The sequence below is a fragment of the Muscardinus avellanarius genome (assembly GCF_963383645.1).
Source record: "Muscardinus avellanarius genome assembly, chromosome: 2".
Classification (NCBI taxonomy): domain Eukaryota; kingdom Metazoa; phylum Chordata; class Mammalia; order Rodentia; family Gliridae; genus Muscardinus; species Muscardinus avellanarius.
The window spans coordinates 156,224,091-156,240,917 of record NC_137787.1 but is presented as its reverse complement, the minus strand read 5'-3'; the positions used below and the strand labels follow the sequence as shown (position 1 = coordinate 156,240,917).

The 16,827-nt window shown below is 36.8% G+C and overlaps 1 protein-coding gene across 4 annotated transcripts in view; it reads left to right on the top strand.

Moving 5' to 3' along the window:
* DIAPH3 (diaphanous related formin 3) overlaps positions 1-16,827 on the top strand; it is a gene marked incomplete at both ends in the record, with an annotated part of 500,946 nt that overhangs the window by 100,675 nt on the left and 383,444 nt on the right. For all 4 annotated transcript variants that reach the window (XM_080719970.1, XM_080719969.1, XM_080719968.1 and 1 more), the window contains one exon: positions 1,979-2,109. In XM_080719970.1, coding sequence (XP_080576096.1) covers positions 1,979-2,109 — 131 coding nt within the window. The remainder of the gene's footprint in view (positions 1-1,978; positions 2,110-16,827) is intronic.

Sequence of the window (16,827 nt, the reverse complement as noted above, 5' to 3'; positions counted from 1 at the left end):
GGAAGAGTTGTCTGTTTTTCTTTTCTTTCTTTTTCTTTTTCTTTTTTTTTTTTTTACTTTTTTCGGCCATTTCTTCTCCCTTTGAACTTCAGATCAGCTCTATTTCCAGCCTCCAACAGATTAAAGCTGCTTTTATTAGGGTGACAATGATCACTTGTTGACCCAGAACTTGGTCATCATTGAATTTTCCTTCATTTATACTTCATGCTCAAATTCCCATTAAGTCATGTGTGCTCTGCTTTAAAATCTGCCCCCATGTGGAGCAAATATCAGGCCTCCTGTCGTTGGCATCTAAGCAGGTTGACTGTCGGCTTCTGACCAGACAAGTGAGGCGGGAGCCTTGTGACGAGTCTCTTCTTTCATCTTTTGCCAGTTACTGCCTGTTGCCATGTAGCAATTAGATTACCTTAAATTCTACGTGCAAAGACCTTCAGTAGTTTTTCATCTTGCATATCATAAAATCTAAAGTCTTCACCATAGTTTATAAATGACCAGATGGTAATACTTCAGGCTTGAGGGTCTTCTGCAGTTTAGTTGCTTCTGACACTGCAGACTGCTCCTCTTCTTCTTATAGACAAACATTTAAACATACAAAAACCATTCCTAGCTCAAAAATCTTGAGCATATGGGACCAGACTGTTCTTGTCAACCACCTGCCTCTAGGATTCGACTCATGCTTGTTTTATCTGTCCTTGTTCTCTGTACCTCTTTGTCCTGGTCACTGGACCTGCCAGGAGTCATCTTGCACTCTGTTGAGAATGCCAAGTTAATTCAGAAGTCAGTCAAGCTTGAGACCTTTGAATTTTTCTCTGAGGTTTTCATTGACCACCCTGATTAAAACTGTATGCCTCCTAGGGTGTGGTAGCACGTGTCTGTAATTCCAGTAGTTGGGAAGCTGAAACTGGAGAACCATAGATTCAAAGCTTGTCTCAGAAACTTAGACCCTAGAAACTTAGGGAAATGCTATTTCAGAAAATAAAGGACTGGGGGTATAACTAGAAAGTAGAATACCCCTGGACTCCAGCATCAAACACAAATAATAAATAATATGACTCAGAGCATACTCCTCTCCCTTTTTATAACATTTACTTCTATTTGCAATACATTTTTTTTGTTGTTGTTATCAGCCTTTCCTTGTTAGAGTAAAACTACACTAGGATAGGAATTCTTGTTCACTGTTGAATTCTCAGCAGTAGAACAGTGCTTAGCATTCAGTGTAGGCACTTAATGTTTGGCAAATAATGAGTGAACTCCGCTTTTTCCTACCTGCATTTCACACTGCGCTAGATCCTTCTAAATTCCCCTTGGAAAGCTCATTGTGTAGTTGTGTTGTACCATGTCATCATCTGGTCTTTATCTTGGGTTACATGTGTTTTTGCTTTGCTCTGTGTTTGTGTGTTTGAGGCTGAGTTCCTTTCTAACTCTAATTCTCTGACCTTTCGTGAGGTAAGGCTTCACTGATTAGCTCTGCCGAGTCAAGTGTCTCTCCTTTGGTTCTCTTGGTTATGTTATTGGAATTAGATTGCACTGATAAATATTTTCTTGCTGTGTTTCTCTTTCCATACTTAGAATTTAATAATCCCTGTGTTTACCTTGCCTAGAACAAACTTTGAATGGTAACTGTTGCCCAGAATGCTAATTTTAATAGGCTGTTCTTAAATTAAGTTTTTATATTTGCTTTGAATAGGACTAAAATGTATTACTATATTTTAAAATTTCCTGAAATAATGTCTAATAGTTTTGCATGACTATACGTTTGAAAAAGCAATTGTCTTAGTTCGCAAATCTCCTGATAATGTTACTATCTTTTGTGGGTGCTGTGGGTTATGAATTGATTTATGGGCAGAAGTATGGAAATCATTACCCCCAAACAGTGATCATAATAGTGGGTCCAATCTTAGTAGGAGAGGTAGGTTTAATTGATTTTGTTTTTAATCTTTATGCAGCATAAATGAAAAAAAAATTGCCTATTTTGCAGGGAAGTCTTAAAAGTAGCCGACAGACTTCTCCTCAGGAATTCATCTATGAGCTGAAAATGTGGTCTGCAGATGAGAGGCTGGTGACATCCCTGGAGTCCCTCCGAGTGTCTCTGACCAGTAATCCTGTGAGGTAATCCATCCATCTGAACCACATTGGGGTGGGCTATCAAACTGAACAGATAACATTAATTTTTCATTTTTACCTAATACTTCATGGTTCTTTCAAACAGCTGGAACAGTTCAATAGTTTCTTGAGGTAAAAACTGAATATGTAATTATATGCATGAAGAAAGAGTCTCAGTAGTACTTCTTGTATTATTGAGTGGCACATAGCTCATGAACTTGTTTCAAAAATTATGGAAAAATTAAGATTTTTAAAACAGTCACAATCAGAAGCTCTTAGTGTGACTGAATTTTGCTGGCTTTTATTTTTTTTTATTGTTATTTTGGTGGTACTGGGGGTGGAACCCAGAGGCTTTCTACCTCCAGGCTATACTCCCAGACCTATTTTATATTTTATTTGGAAACAGGGTCTCACTAAGTTCTGAGAGCCTCATTAAGTAGCTGAGGGTGGCTTCAAACCTGCACGATCCTCCTGTCTCAGCCTCCCAAGCGCGGGGATTACAAGCATGCACCACTACTCCTGGCTTTTTGCTGGCTTTTAGAGATATTCTTTTTTTGGTATAGCAACAAATACCATTAATTAATTTTTCCCTTTGTTTGAAATGATGTCTTTGTAGGAGCCCATAGGTCACCATTGCCATTTAACAATTAAGAATGTAGGACACTAAACACAATTTTAATTTCAGATGTACTAAAAAGAATCTTGGTTACCTAAAATTTAACTTATATTTTGTATAAAGTATATTATATTTTGTCTGGTAACACTGCCATAGGTATTTTTATAGATCACTCTTTAGATTTTTGGAATGAGACTGATTTTGGTGCCTTTGAAAAATTTTTATTTTTAAATTGTGTGCAAAATTTAAAAATTGCTGCAATTTTGACAAGCTGGGCACATTATTAGGTCATGTTACTAGATGATTGGAGGTAGAGGTTTAAATGATAAAACAAGATATATCTGACATCATTTATTTTAATATATAAGGTCAAAGATTTCAATCTATTGACACTATATGCTGATACTGAATTAGCTGGGTGGAAGAACCAAAGTATTTTTGAAGAAAATTAAGTAGAAATTTTTACGAAATGTCTGAGCAACCAGAATTAGAATATTTTAGGGGGACACAAGGGTCTGAGGAAGATCAATTTCAGCTTTTTCTTATAGAAAAAATGATTACTTTTGCATAAGAATATGTGTGCAGAGATATACGAGTACTATGAATGCTAGACTGGTGTACTGTAATTGGAGGTTAATGATATACAAAAGACTTTATTTGATATTCTCTCAAATTCCTTTTTGGGTATTTCTGAAGTTTGGGTATAATATGAAACAGTCCATGACCATATAAATACTGAAAACAAAACTATACTATTTCTTGAAGTATGAGAGCCAGTGAGGTTAGTGTATAAAGAGTAAAAGAATATTTAGTGTGCTTCACACTTTTTCCCCCGCATTTTACCAACTCAAGCCTGTTCTTCGGGCTGTAAACTGATGGTGGGCATGAAAGTAGGGTCTTCCTGTGTGTTACTTACTTCTTTACCCAGCAGTGTTTATACCTAATAACTGGCTTATGAGGATTTCTTGTGAATCAGATTTTAGTTAACTTTCTTCAGTCTTACCTAAACTGTGCTAGAAATTGAGATTGAATTAGAATTTAACATATTAATGAAGAATTTCTCCTTTCCATTTATTCTGCATCTATGGAATGTATTCATTCAAAAATATGCACAGAAGCCAAGTGTGTTAGTCTATGCTTGTAATCCCAGTACTTGGGAGGCTGAGATGGTTGAGGTTTGAGCAGCTTCGGCAAGTAGTGAGACTTTCATCAACCTAGTGAGACTGTTTCAAAATAAAAATAATGGAGGGTGTAGCTTGGAGGTAGAACACCTCTAGGTTTAATCCCAGTACCCTTTCCCCAAAATATATGTATTAAGGACATACTACTTTTTCAGGTATTATGTTAAACGTGGGGCTCTAGTAAAGCAGATCCAAACCCTTTTTTTATAAACGTTAAATGCTGGAAAAAGAGAATTTGGCGATCATTTGGGGAAATAACTCCATCATTTCTAATAGTTGGCTACTGGGCACTGGAGAGATACATAATTTCTTAGTAAAATTATAAATCCCTTAATATTTCCTTTTTAGAGGTATCAAAATAACACTGAAGGACTTTATATGTATATTCATGCATATTACAATAGGTAGGATTTTTTAATGTAAGTTACCTAACAACATTGGAAGAATGTATTTTTGTATCCTTATTTTAAATATGATAAAACAATTTTATAGAATCATTTCTCTAAGAATGGATAGTTTTAGAATGTTACTAGAAATCCATGTATTTTGAATTGATATTTAAAAGAAAAGTAGATATTAGAGATTTTCTTCTGAATTATATAGAGAAAATTCAAATGTAGATAGAAAATTGACAAGATACTTGAATATTTCTGTGTTTCAGTTAGAGTGATGACTTGGTTAGGCATATAAAACTTGGAAGTTAGGCCTATAAATTTATGACTTTCCAGTTATGGCCTGCCTGCTGATAGTTCATGTTATATTTTATATATACAGTATATGACTAAATTCTTAAAATGAATTCTGATTTTTGTAAGCTTTCAAGATTAAATTAAAATTATTTATTTGCTGTAAATAGAATCAGAAGCAGGTGAACTGATTAATGATGGTTCTCCAAATCTGGTTTAGGGCTCAGTATTTATTTAAATAAAAAATAATCAGGGAAAGAGATTCCCTTTTCCTCAAATTAGTTCTGTCTCTCATGCCCCCCTACCAATGTAACATATTTGGAGCCCTCAACAAATTCTGAAATTCTACTAATTATGAGTCCTATTGGCCTTTGATTAGCCAGGTAGTGAATTATGTGAAAACTAGTATGTTAATAGATTATGTGCTTTATTTTAGGAAGATCTGATGGAAAGATCACAATATTCTGTTTTAGGTTTATTGATTATCCAATATTTTTGGTGACGATTTAGATGTAGTTTTGCACATTAAGGGGAAAAACCTAACTTCAAATTATCAAATATAACTTATTAAATCTTGACATAGTCAATAGTTATGTTTCAGTTAATTGAATACAATTGGGTAAAACAAAATAGTAGACACAGTATGGTTGATTTCAAGCTTTTATAGTTCATACCCATTTATAGACATCCAAATTAGTTCTAAAATATCTATTCTTAATTTGATGCACCTGTTAAGGGCAAGATTTCTGGCTTCATAAAATAGTCTTCTGAAGTCTCTGTGTTCTGTGATCTTAGGCATTCTTTTCTTTTAAACACAGCTGGAATTTGCATTTTGAAATTTACAGGGAATGTTTTCTCACTGAAGTTATCATTTTGTTACATAATTTCTAAGAACATTCTGGAGCTAGGTTTGATTACATTGATAACTAACTTTGAGAAAGTCATTTTGGAGGATTTTTGAGGAAAATTGGTTGACAGCAAAATAAGTAAGCAGTCTTCTTAGTGTCATAATCCTATTTAATCAGTGTCAATTTTAGTGTCAGGCTTTTCTGCATTTATGGGATTGAAAATATAAAGCAGGCAGAAGAGCTTGACCTTGAAGTTGAAAGTTTGTGGCAATCAGTATACTCATTTGTATTAACATGATCTGAAGGACAAAGTCAGTCAAGACAAAATTTTGTTAGTATTATTTTCACTTATTTAAAATTTTCTTTAAAAGATACTAAAAGACTACTTGTAACCTTATATAAGTACCCTCTTATCTTATTATTGAGGCTGAGTTATAGAATATTAATCTTCTATCCATCTCTCCTCAAATTCTGTAGCTACCCTAACCATCCTGTTAACTGTTACCCTGAATTTTGAATTTATTTGTCCCCTTTATTTCAGTTTCATCATATATCTACTACTTACTAACATATTACTTGACTTTGTATCTCTTTGAACTTAATGTGAATGGATTTATGTTCCAAAAATTCTTGAGGCTGGATTTCCTTCCTTTCTTCCTTCCTTTCTTCCCTTCCTTCCTTCCTTCCTTTCTTTCTTCCCTTTCTTTCTTTCTTTCTTTCTTTCTTTCTTTCTTTCTTTCTTTCTTTCTTTCTTTCTTTCTTTCTTTCTTTCTTTCTTTCTTTCTTGTGGTACTGGGGGTGGAACCCAGAGGCTTTCTACCTCCAGGGCTATACTCTCAGATCTTTTTTTATATTTTACTTGGAAACAGGGTCTCAGTTGCTGAGAGCCTCACTAAGTAGCTGTGGCTGGCTTCAAACCCGTGCGATCCTCCTGTCTCAACCTCCCAAGCGTGGGGATTACAAGTGTGCGCCACCACGCCTGGCTGAGGCTGGATTTTCTTTAAATAATGTTCATAAATTTGCCCACTCTGATGTGGATAACAGTTCATACTTGTTTACAGATTATCATTTTTTTTACACCTTATGCTTCAGAGACTATCTGATGTAAATACTATATGCAAGATTTTTTTCTAATCTGATCTTTTGTCTTCATCTGGTAGTTTTATCTTTTTCTATTGTAAAACTGTTGGGATTCATATTTGACATTTTCATTTTGAATGTTCAGTTCATGCTTTTGCCACATTGCCTTTCCCTGCCTTTGTTTCCTTCTAGTCTTTATTTCTTACATTTTTTTCTCCCCTTCCATACATGTTTACTTTCTCATTTCATTTTTATTTTACTGGTTGAAGACAAATGATCTATTTCTGATCTTATAGTGCAAAAGAAATTTAACATGGCTATATTTAAAAGTGATGATATTAAGCAGTAATCTCTTATCTCTCTTTTTTTTTTGTGGTACTGGGGGTGGAACCCAGAGGTTTTCTACCTCCAAGCTATACTCTCAGACCTATTTTGTACTTTATTTGGAAACAGGGTCTCATTAAATTGCTTAGAGAGCCTCAGTAAGTAGCTGAGGCTGGCTTCGAACCTGTGTGATCCTCCTGTCTCAGCCTCTCAAGCGTGGGGATTACAAGCCTGAGCCACCACTCTGGGCTTAATCTCTTAAGACAAAGAACTCTTGCACTCCTTTTTTCATGTTATTGAGTTGTAAGTGCTATTTTAGTGATATGCTTTTTTCCAAAATTTTATGTTAGATATTTCTGTTATTAGGCTGCAGATATTTATATTGCCAATATGTGTATGTTTGTATACACAAACTCATTTTCTGCTCTTTGTGCTTTTTCTCATTCTATAATCTCCCTTAGATTCTGTTAAAATTTTGTTTTTTTTTTGTTCAAGATTATCTATTTATTTATTCATTTATTTTTGCATGTCTGAGGATGAAACCCAGGGGCATTCGATCTCCGAGCTATACCCCCTGCCATATATATATATATATATATTTTTATTCATTTTGAAACCTGGTCTCACTGAGTTGCAGAGGGCCTCACTAAGTAGCTGAGGCTGTCTGTGAACTGGTGATCCTCTGGTCTCAGCCTCCAGAATGCTGGGATTACAGCGCTTTTTCTTTTTTATATCGAGGTGAGGTTTTGCTAAGTTGATAGGACTGGTCTCCAATCTGCTGTCATCCTTTCTCAGCCTCCCAAATACTGGGATTACAGGGTTGCAATGTAGTGCTGGCTAAAAATTTTAAATTATGAAGCATTGCCTCTGTGCGTTAAATATTTACATTTCTTAGATAAAAATAAATGAAAACCTTTTTGTCATTTGATTGATTAAACAGCTGCACAGCTATGAACTTCTGTTAATAGTTTTTATCCTATATTTCTAAGGATATTATGTTCATATTAATATTGCTTGTACACCTTACTCTTTTGGTATTCATTTTTTTTTTTTTTTTTTTGTGGTACTGGGGTTTCTGGAAACCCTTCTACCTCCAGTTTACACTCCCAGACCTATTTTTATACTTTATTTGGAAACAGGGTCTCTTAAGCCAGCGCCGCTGGCTTCGAACCTTCTCCATCCTCCTGTCTACGAGTGTGTACCACCACACCCGGCAGTGGTATTCCTTTTTTAATAATATGCTTAAGTTTATTTTTTCTTATGAGTGGTTTTGAAATTTAAATGAAGGCATGAAAAATAAAAGGAAGTATGGAATCTGGCTAAAAAGTGCGTGAGAATTAACATGGACAGGTTTATAGTAACATTAGTAGTTGTGGTGTTTGAAATGGGTCCGCAGAGTAGAGTTTTTCTAGGTGATCTGTGTCACTTAAGGTCTCATCACACTGACAAATACTTAAGAACAACTGTTGAGAGGAGCAAAGATTATTTTGGCTCTTGGCTTCAGTCTCAGTGGGCTTTGGGCCTGAGGCAAGATAGGGTGTCTTAGAAGTATAGAGTGTGGGTTAGGAAAGATGCTTACTTCCTAGACTGCCAGAAAGCAAAGTTTGGGGAGGGGCCAGGGATAAGAAATAACATCCCTCCCTTGAGCTGCTTCTTCCAACCATGCCCCACCCTCCTACAGTTGCCATCTCTCCCAGCAGTCCCTGAAGCTGTTAATGAACTAACCCACCAAGGCAAGCCTTCAAGACTTGATCACTTCCCCAAAGTTCTGGACATTGCCCCACTGGCCATCATGCCTTCAACACAGGAGCTTTGGGGAGATATTCTAGATATCTTCCATGTGCCCATATATTAACAATCTATGTTCTTGCATTTCTATTTGTTTTTCCTTGTTTTCCTTTATTTTCCTTTAATACAAGGAAGGCAATGAAAGAAGAAAACTGTTTTTCTTCTGTTACTAGATACAGTAGCCACTAGCCACTTGGGGCTATTTAAATTTAATTAAAATTTAGTAAGCTGGGCATGTTGGTACACACTTGTAATCTCAGTACTTGGGAGGCTTAGACAGGAGGATCACAGGTTCCCTGTCAGGCTCAACTACTTAGGACCTCTGCAACTTATTTCAAAATAATAAAAATAGGGCTGGTGGTATAGCTCAGAGGTAAAATGCCCCTGGGTTCCATCCCCAGTACTGCCAAACATAAAAGCAAAAACTTTGATTTCCAATCCAAGGCTAACTACAAAAGTAGAACTCATTGGAAATTTAGTAATTGCTTTTAACAGACAAATGCACATTCTCTGTAGACAGTGAATCATCATCAGCTCAATTTATACTTGGCCTGAAAGATCTTACAGATGTAAATTGCTCCTAGTCTATTTAATTTTGTAGTTCTAGGAATTAAACCTTGAGGCATTATACCTGTGAGCTATACACCCAACACTTAGTTTTGTTTTGAAAGCTCCCAGTCTATTTTTCATACTTTTTTTTGATCCTTTGTAATTATACATCAGACTGGGGTGTAGAGTGACAGAGACATAGCAAGCACTTCTTTCCCATCTAGCTCCCCTGCTTCCCTCCTGGTACATGTCCTTGAAGATGGTAATGGTAATTTTTTATATGTAACATTACTTTCATGGTTACATTCTTTTACTTTTCCATACTTTTTCCTCCCCTGAGTCTCTTCTAGTCTTGTATATGTGTGTGTGTGTGTGTGTGTGTGTGTGTGTGTGTGTGTGTGTGTGTGGGTGTGTGTGTGTATGTGTGTGTATATGTATATGGTGTGTGTATGTGTATGTATATATGTATGTATGTATATTTATATATGTTGTATTTCTATCCCAATCTACTTAAAGTATAAATTGCAATTTAAATGACCAAGATCAGATTTTTAAAAAAGTATCCTGTTATTGAGGCACTGTGGCACACACCTGTAATTCCAGTATGTAGGAGGCTGAGACAGAAGGAGGGTTGCAGGTTCAAGACCAGCCTCAGTAACTTGGACCCTGTTTCAATTAAAAAGGGGAGTAGCTCAGAGGTGGAATGCCCCTAGGTTTGAACTTTAGTACCAAAGGAAAAACATTTATTTTTTTAAGTGAATCTCTATGTAACACAGGGTTCAAAACCTTTAGTTTTTTTTTTTTTTGTTTTGTTTTTTTAGAGCAGATAAGTAACATTTGTTCAGTGGAAATGGTATGTCTGTGCTATTCAGTACAGAGCATGTGGCTCTTGAACACTTGAAATGTGGCTGCTTTTGAACTAGGTTATGTGAAATTACTACTTTAAAAATGGTTTGGGGGCTGTGTATAGTTCTAACATAAAGATAATGTAACTGAAAACTATTTGTAAAGATCAGTTTACTTAGAGATAAAAAAAAAAAAGATAGTGGTCATGCCCTCACAATTGGGTGGTGGTGGTGGAAATTACTTAATTACCCATTGACATAAATGTGGAATATAAAAACTTTTCAGTTATGTAAACTTTAAGTATTGCAGGATGTAGCAGTTATAGTATAAAATTATTGCCCGAAATAGTTTGGTTCTGTTTTCTGTTCAAAAACATTTTAATAAGAGAAACTATTGAACTGTAGCACTAAAGTTTCTAGTATTTTATATATGCAAAACGAACATAGTTTGCGCCTTAAACTTATTTGGAGAGCTTGCTACCAGTTTAAGGTTATTGTTTTAGAGCTTGTTGTCTGATTATTTCTAGTTGAATTTTGTGAAGGACTTAAAAACAATTTTTGTCTCAGTGTTTTTGTAAATAAATATGTACCTATATATGAAGATAGGCCTTGGTACAAATGCAGATGTAACGCTAAAAATAGGAGGTGGCTTTTAATATTTATGATTCAGAAAACCTCTTAGAATATGATTTTACTCTTGGTATTGGCCAGGGGTTTCTTCTTCTGTTATGGGGCCATATTTGAAAGAAATGGATATAATTTATTACAGTATCATAGGTTCAAATTCATAATGGGTATCAAAAGAAACACTCAAATTAGATTTAGAACCACTGAGAACCCTTAGTCCTTCTAGGGCTAAGTGGATATCTAACCTAGTTGAATCAGTGTTCAGTAACACTTAACAAATGGGTTATGTCTCTGGTGTTTTGCAAGGTGGCCACTTCTCACATGTGGCTATCGAGCCCTGGAAATGGAAATGTGGCTAGTGCGAAGAAGGAATTGAATTTGAGGTTGATACAGCAAAACATGTGGCTAGTGGCCATTTTGGATGGCATAGTTTTAGAGATCAGAAAATTTTTCTTTTGTTCTGGTTTTTGAGTCTGTACTTTTGAGTATATACCTATGGCTGTTATGTTGGAGTGAATTTCTGAAAGGGGAGATGAAGTATTATGTTTGGAGGAAATTCAGTGTGGGACTAAAGATCAGAGTGCGCAAGTGGTTTTGAACAGTCAAATCAGAATGGGCAAATTAACGCATGAGCCTGTCCTGCTTATTTTGCTAGTGAGAGTATTGTCTTGTTGCAAAAGATGAGGTACAAGATCTTCTTCCTGTCCTCAAATTGGGTGAGATTCATTCTAGAAGCAACTATCTAACATATATGAAAGAATAAATGAAGCCGGGCGTATGTGGTCCATGCTTGTATTCCCAGGACTCGGGGATGCTGAGAAAGGAGGATCGCAGGTTCACAGCCAGCCTCAGTAACTCTAGGGAGGCTCTCTGCTACTTAGGTCCTATTTCAAAATTAAAGCTAAAATAATGGCTTCGGACGGGGGTGGAGTAGCTAAGAGGTAGAATGTCTCTGGCTTCAATCCCCAACTCCCCCAAAAATTAAAATTAAAAGAAAAAATAATCTGGGCGTGGTGGTCCACTCTTATAATCCCTGTACTTGGGAGGCTGAGACAGGAGGATTTCGCAGGTTCGAAGCCAGCCTCAGCTACTTACTGAGGCTCTCTAAGCAATTTAGTGAGACCCTGTTTCCAAATAAAGTATAAAATAGGTCTGAGAGTATAGCCTGGAGGTAGAAAGCCTCTGGGTTTCATCCCCAGTACCACACACAAAAAATAATAATATCACCAGCTTTTACATACTTAAATTCCTAAGCATGTAGTGGGATAATGCGCGTCTAGAGCGTGGGTTGGTTTTGTTAGTCCATGCAAGCAGTATTCAAAGTGCTGTGCAGGTATCATAGTCTAGGTGGAGAGAGCCAAACCTGGAGAACAAGCATGTAAATAACAGATCTATTCTGTTTAGTGCGTTTTGATGTAAGCTAAAAAGTCTTTCTTAGATGAAGTTTAAGAGAAACAAGGGCAGTGGTCCTGGTCCAGAACCAGATCTTGGGCAGCAGAGACCCTGAGAACAACAATGTAGCACAAGAGAGGGGCCATCAGAGGTGGGCAGTGGATCTTAAAGGTCCTGACTGGGCAGTTGGACTTTTTTTCTAAGTATAAGGCTATTAAAGAATTTCAAGCAGACACGATACTTTAAGTTTTGAGTCCTCCTCTGTGTGTGTAGGGTGATGGGCTGCAGAAAGTGGAGTGGAGAGTGGACACAGGGACATGAGTTGGGAGGCTCTGGCAGCAGTCATGGGAATGATGGGGTGGCTTGCGTAAGAATTGTTATGGTGGGTGGGGAGGGAAGGGGTGGATTTTGCAGATAAATTGGTAGTAGATGCTCAGGATCCTTTGGATTGGATGTAGGTCATGAACCAAAAGGAATGAAGAACTGTTTTGACCTGAGCAAATAGAAGTAGTGCTGTTGATGGAGATGGTGGTTGGAACTGGCTTAATGCATTTTGGAGAATAAAGTAAATATCAAATATGTTTTAAATAGATATGGCTAAGCTTTGTGGTTTGAGACACCCAGAAAACAGTAGATAATTCCTGAGCTTAGTGGGGAAATATAGAATGGAGATACTTATCTGTTTATATGTGGACTGTTCATAAAACCTGAGACTGGACGAGATCCCAGGGCAGGCATGGGTGTGTGGAGATAGGGGGGTAAGGATATGAAAGGGTGTTCAGGAAAAGCGCCAAGGGCCTCGAGATTTAGAAAGGGTATTATAGTGAGTCCACAAAAGGGAGAGCCAGAACAGACTGAGGTGCAGGAGCCAGCTGGAGAGGTGTGAACGCAGAAGGCTGAACGAAAGGAAGGAAGGGAACCTCAAAATTACGGGGGTGACGCATCACGGAGCACAGAAGGAAGGAAGGGAACCTCAAAATTATGGGGATGACACATCACGGAGCACAGTAATAGGAGGTGTGGGACAAAGTAATACTAGTGGAATTGGCAAGAGGAGCGTTGTTCACAACTTTTGGGTAAAAAGCTTTTAGTCTTAGTGGCAAAAGCCAGACTTAGGTGAGGTGGAGTGAATATGTGTCTAAGAGGTGCGGACAGTGCTTTGTACAAATGGAGAAAATTAAATCGGTGAGATTCAAAGAAGGAAACTTGAATTGGCCCCTGAGAGAGGAAATTGTTTTGGTCCTTAAGCAGGAGTTGTTGCATTAGGAAAGCATTGGGAGTGAAGGTCAAAGGTAGCCATGAAACTGATAGAATCAGTGGTAGGTTATGAACATAATTAGGGCTGATCTGAAAAATATTGGGGCAGTAATGGTAAAGGATGGGAGTAGGTGGTGGAAGGCCTGAAATGCGAGCAGAACTTCATTTCTCTTAGTTTGGTGGGATTAGTCTATGTATAAGGTCAATGATTCAGTTAATGCTTTTATTAAACTAATATTTCTTTTGGCACTAAGAAACCTGCTTACTAATGTTTTTTTTTCTACTTGTACCTATTTTTTTAAACACACACACACACACACACTCACATACTCACATACACACTTTTATTGGAGTTCTGTAGTCTCGCATCATGATGTAGTTCAGAGTGATAGGGACATACATGCACACAACACTTGGTGTGCCTCCCCCCATCCCCTCCCCACTCTGGTACATGATATTGAGATTGGCATTGGTAATTTCAATTATAGACACATTGTCAGTGGAAGTGATTTCTTCATTAATTTTTTCTCCCCCATCACCCCCATTCCCTAGAACCTCTCCACTGGTGTTTCTCCTCCATTATATGAAGACTCTCGTATGTACGAATTACTCCCGGGCTTCTGCATATGAGAGAAAACATTTGACCTATCATTCTCTGTAACTGGCTAATCTCACCTAACGTAATGTTCTCCGGGTCCATTCATTTCCCTACAAATGTTGTAGTGGCTTTCTTTCTTTATTGCTGAGTAGAATTCTACTGTGTGTATATTCCCCATAATTTTATAATTCATCTGTTGATGGACACCTAGGTTGGTTCCAGAATTTGGCTCTTGTGAATTGTGTTGCTATGACATGAATATGCATGTATCACCATAATCTGAGTTTTAATATTCCTATATTTGAAACTGAATGCTTTTTCATACCTTTTAATAGCGGTTGTAAATCTTGATTTGAACACATAGTAGTATGTTAATTCAAATCATAGTTCTCTTACTGTCTTTTCATCTAAAGATCTAGATTTATTGTTTCTTTGTGCTTCATCTGTAACTTTTTTTTTGTGTGTGTGGTATGGGGGATTGAACCCAGGGGCATTCTACCTCTGAGTTAAACCCATGGTCCTATTTTATTTATTTGGAAATAGGAATTCACTTAGTTGCAGAGGGCATCATTGCGTTGCTGAGGCTGGCCTCAACCCTGCAGTTCTTATTTCTCAGCCTCCCAGGTACTAGGATTACAGGCATGAGCTATCATGCCTGGCTCTTCTCATCTTATGTGGTATGCTTCCTCTAGATAACTTTTTGCCTTTATATGTCCTGCTAAAATGTAATGAGAATAGTCTATTAAATTTGTTTACTAGCTCATCTAATGTTATATGTTGGAATAAGTGTTTAATTTTGAATATATACATTCTTTGAAAGGCCAATTTCCAGAAAATATACGTATGAAAGATATTATTTTGAAGTTTGGTAGATCTTACGACCAAAATATTTAGTTTCTGGTTTCTTGGTCTGGCTCTATAGTACACTTTTTGTAGATAGGTCTTTGGAGGAATGTGTGTGTATATTTATTTTGTCCTAAGGCCATGCTAATCACTTTGCTCTCCTTCTGGAACTGTTCATTTTAAACATTTAGTCCCCTTGCTAAGGGCAGGTGAAAATGAAACCTTAAAATAACCTATAGTTGTTTTCAATATTGGTGATACATTACTATGACAGGAATGTAAATTGGTTCTTATATTTAAGCTGACCTTCTGGGTTTAAGGTTTGAAAGTTTTTAGTTTGTCACAGGTGCAATGACTCCTCCCTTAGCCCCTTAAAGCAGCTTCCTATATTGATTTTTAGCAAAGTCTGTTAGTATTTCTTTAGGCATTTATGTAAGTTTGTTCTTTGGGGTAATTGAAAATAAATATTTTTCTTATGAAGATACAAATTCATTATGGGAAAGTAAATATGCCAACATAGTAAAAAAAAATTAAGAAAACTGTATCATACCTATTTAGACCCCGTAACATAACTGGCGGGAGGGATGCGAGTGTGTCTACACAAAGGAAGTCCTCTTGTCTAATGCTAGTGGTTATTTAAAAGATAGTCAAAGCAGGGCGTGGTGGCGCACGCTTGTAATCCCCACACTTGGGAGGCTGAGACAGGAGGATTGCACAGGTTCAAAGCCAGCTTCAGCTACTTAGGCTCTCAGCAACTAAGACCCTGTTTCCAAATAAAATATAAAATAGGGCTGGGAGTATAGAGTATGGTCCGGAGGTAGAAAGCCCCTTGGTTCCACCCCCAGCACCAAAAAAAAAAAAAAAAAAAAAAAAAGTCAAAGCGAAGCATGGAATAATGACTCAAGTATACTCTAAGAATTTTAAAAATATAAAATGTAAACATTCTTTCACTAGACATTGTATGTGAACCAAGACTTTTTCTTAGAATAGGTAAAGGCTGATTGTATAAGCTGCATTCTCTATACGTTGTCTTCCTGGTATTGGTGTTTTGAAGTGGAACGAGAACTAGAGGATTATTCAAAGTAGTCTGAGTGCAGAATTCTTTTAAAACAATCTTTTTGATGGTATCTCTCATTCAGTTGCAGTTGTGCCTGTATCTACTTTTAAGGCAATTTAAAATCTTTTCTGAGCTCTTCTAAAGCATTAGGTTTAGGTTTTTTTTTTTTTAAGTAGCAGCTCTTCTCTGGATAATATGCTATCTGTTTATAGGACTCAACCTTACATAATTGCAAAAATAAGTACAACTATATCAAGAATAGATTTGGTAACCAGATTCTTGGTTAGCACAAGCAGGTAGATGTGGGAGGAAAACCTGGGCCTTGAGTATTAATTAAACCATGAGAATTAGTAAATGTTTCACAGATGGGATAGAAAACAGCAGGTAATCCAGTGAACTGGCTAGTATGAGGATGATTAAGAATTAAGAATAGGAAATACCTTTTATAACATTTGTTTCAAGTTTAAGATATGGGAGCAACCTTCCACATCAATTTTATATGGCCCCTGGCTAGATTAGGTAGCCATCTCCCTTGTTTGATACCTTGGTTTTGTCATGGTGTTTATTCCATATTGTTGTTTATTGGCCTCTTATTCCTTTAAATTTGACTCATTTTGTTTATTTATTTATTTATTTATTTATTTATTTATTTATTTATTTATTTATTTATTTATTTGGTACTGGGGTTCCTGGAAGCCCTTACCTCCGGGTTACACTCCTAGACCTATTTTATACTTTTTATTTGGAAACGGTCTCTTAAGTCAGTGCGACTGGCTTTGATCCTGCATGATCCTCCTGTCTCCGTCTCCCGTGTGCGGGGATTAAAAGCATGCGCCACCACACCCGGCTCTTTCATTAGATTTTTAAAATCAGATTTAGTTGGTCCTTACCAGTGTACTGTCACCTATTCAGTGCTTTGCTTTCACGTTTTAACTGTAAGTGTTCAGACCTGTATGTTTAGGAAGATAGAATAAGTGTACTTTTTCCTGTTTCTCTGGCCAGGTCCAACTAAAAACCTAGCTTTTGTATTAAT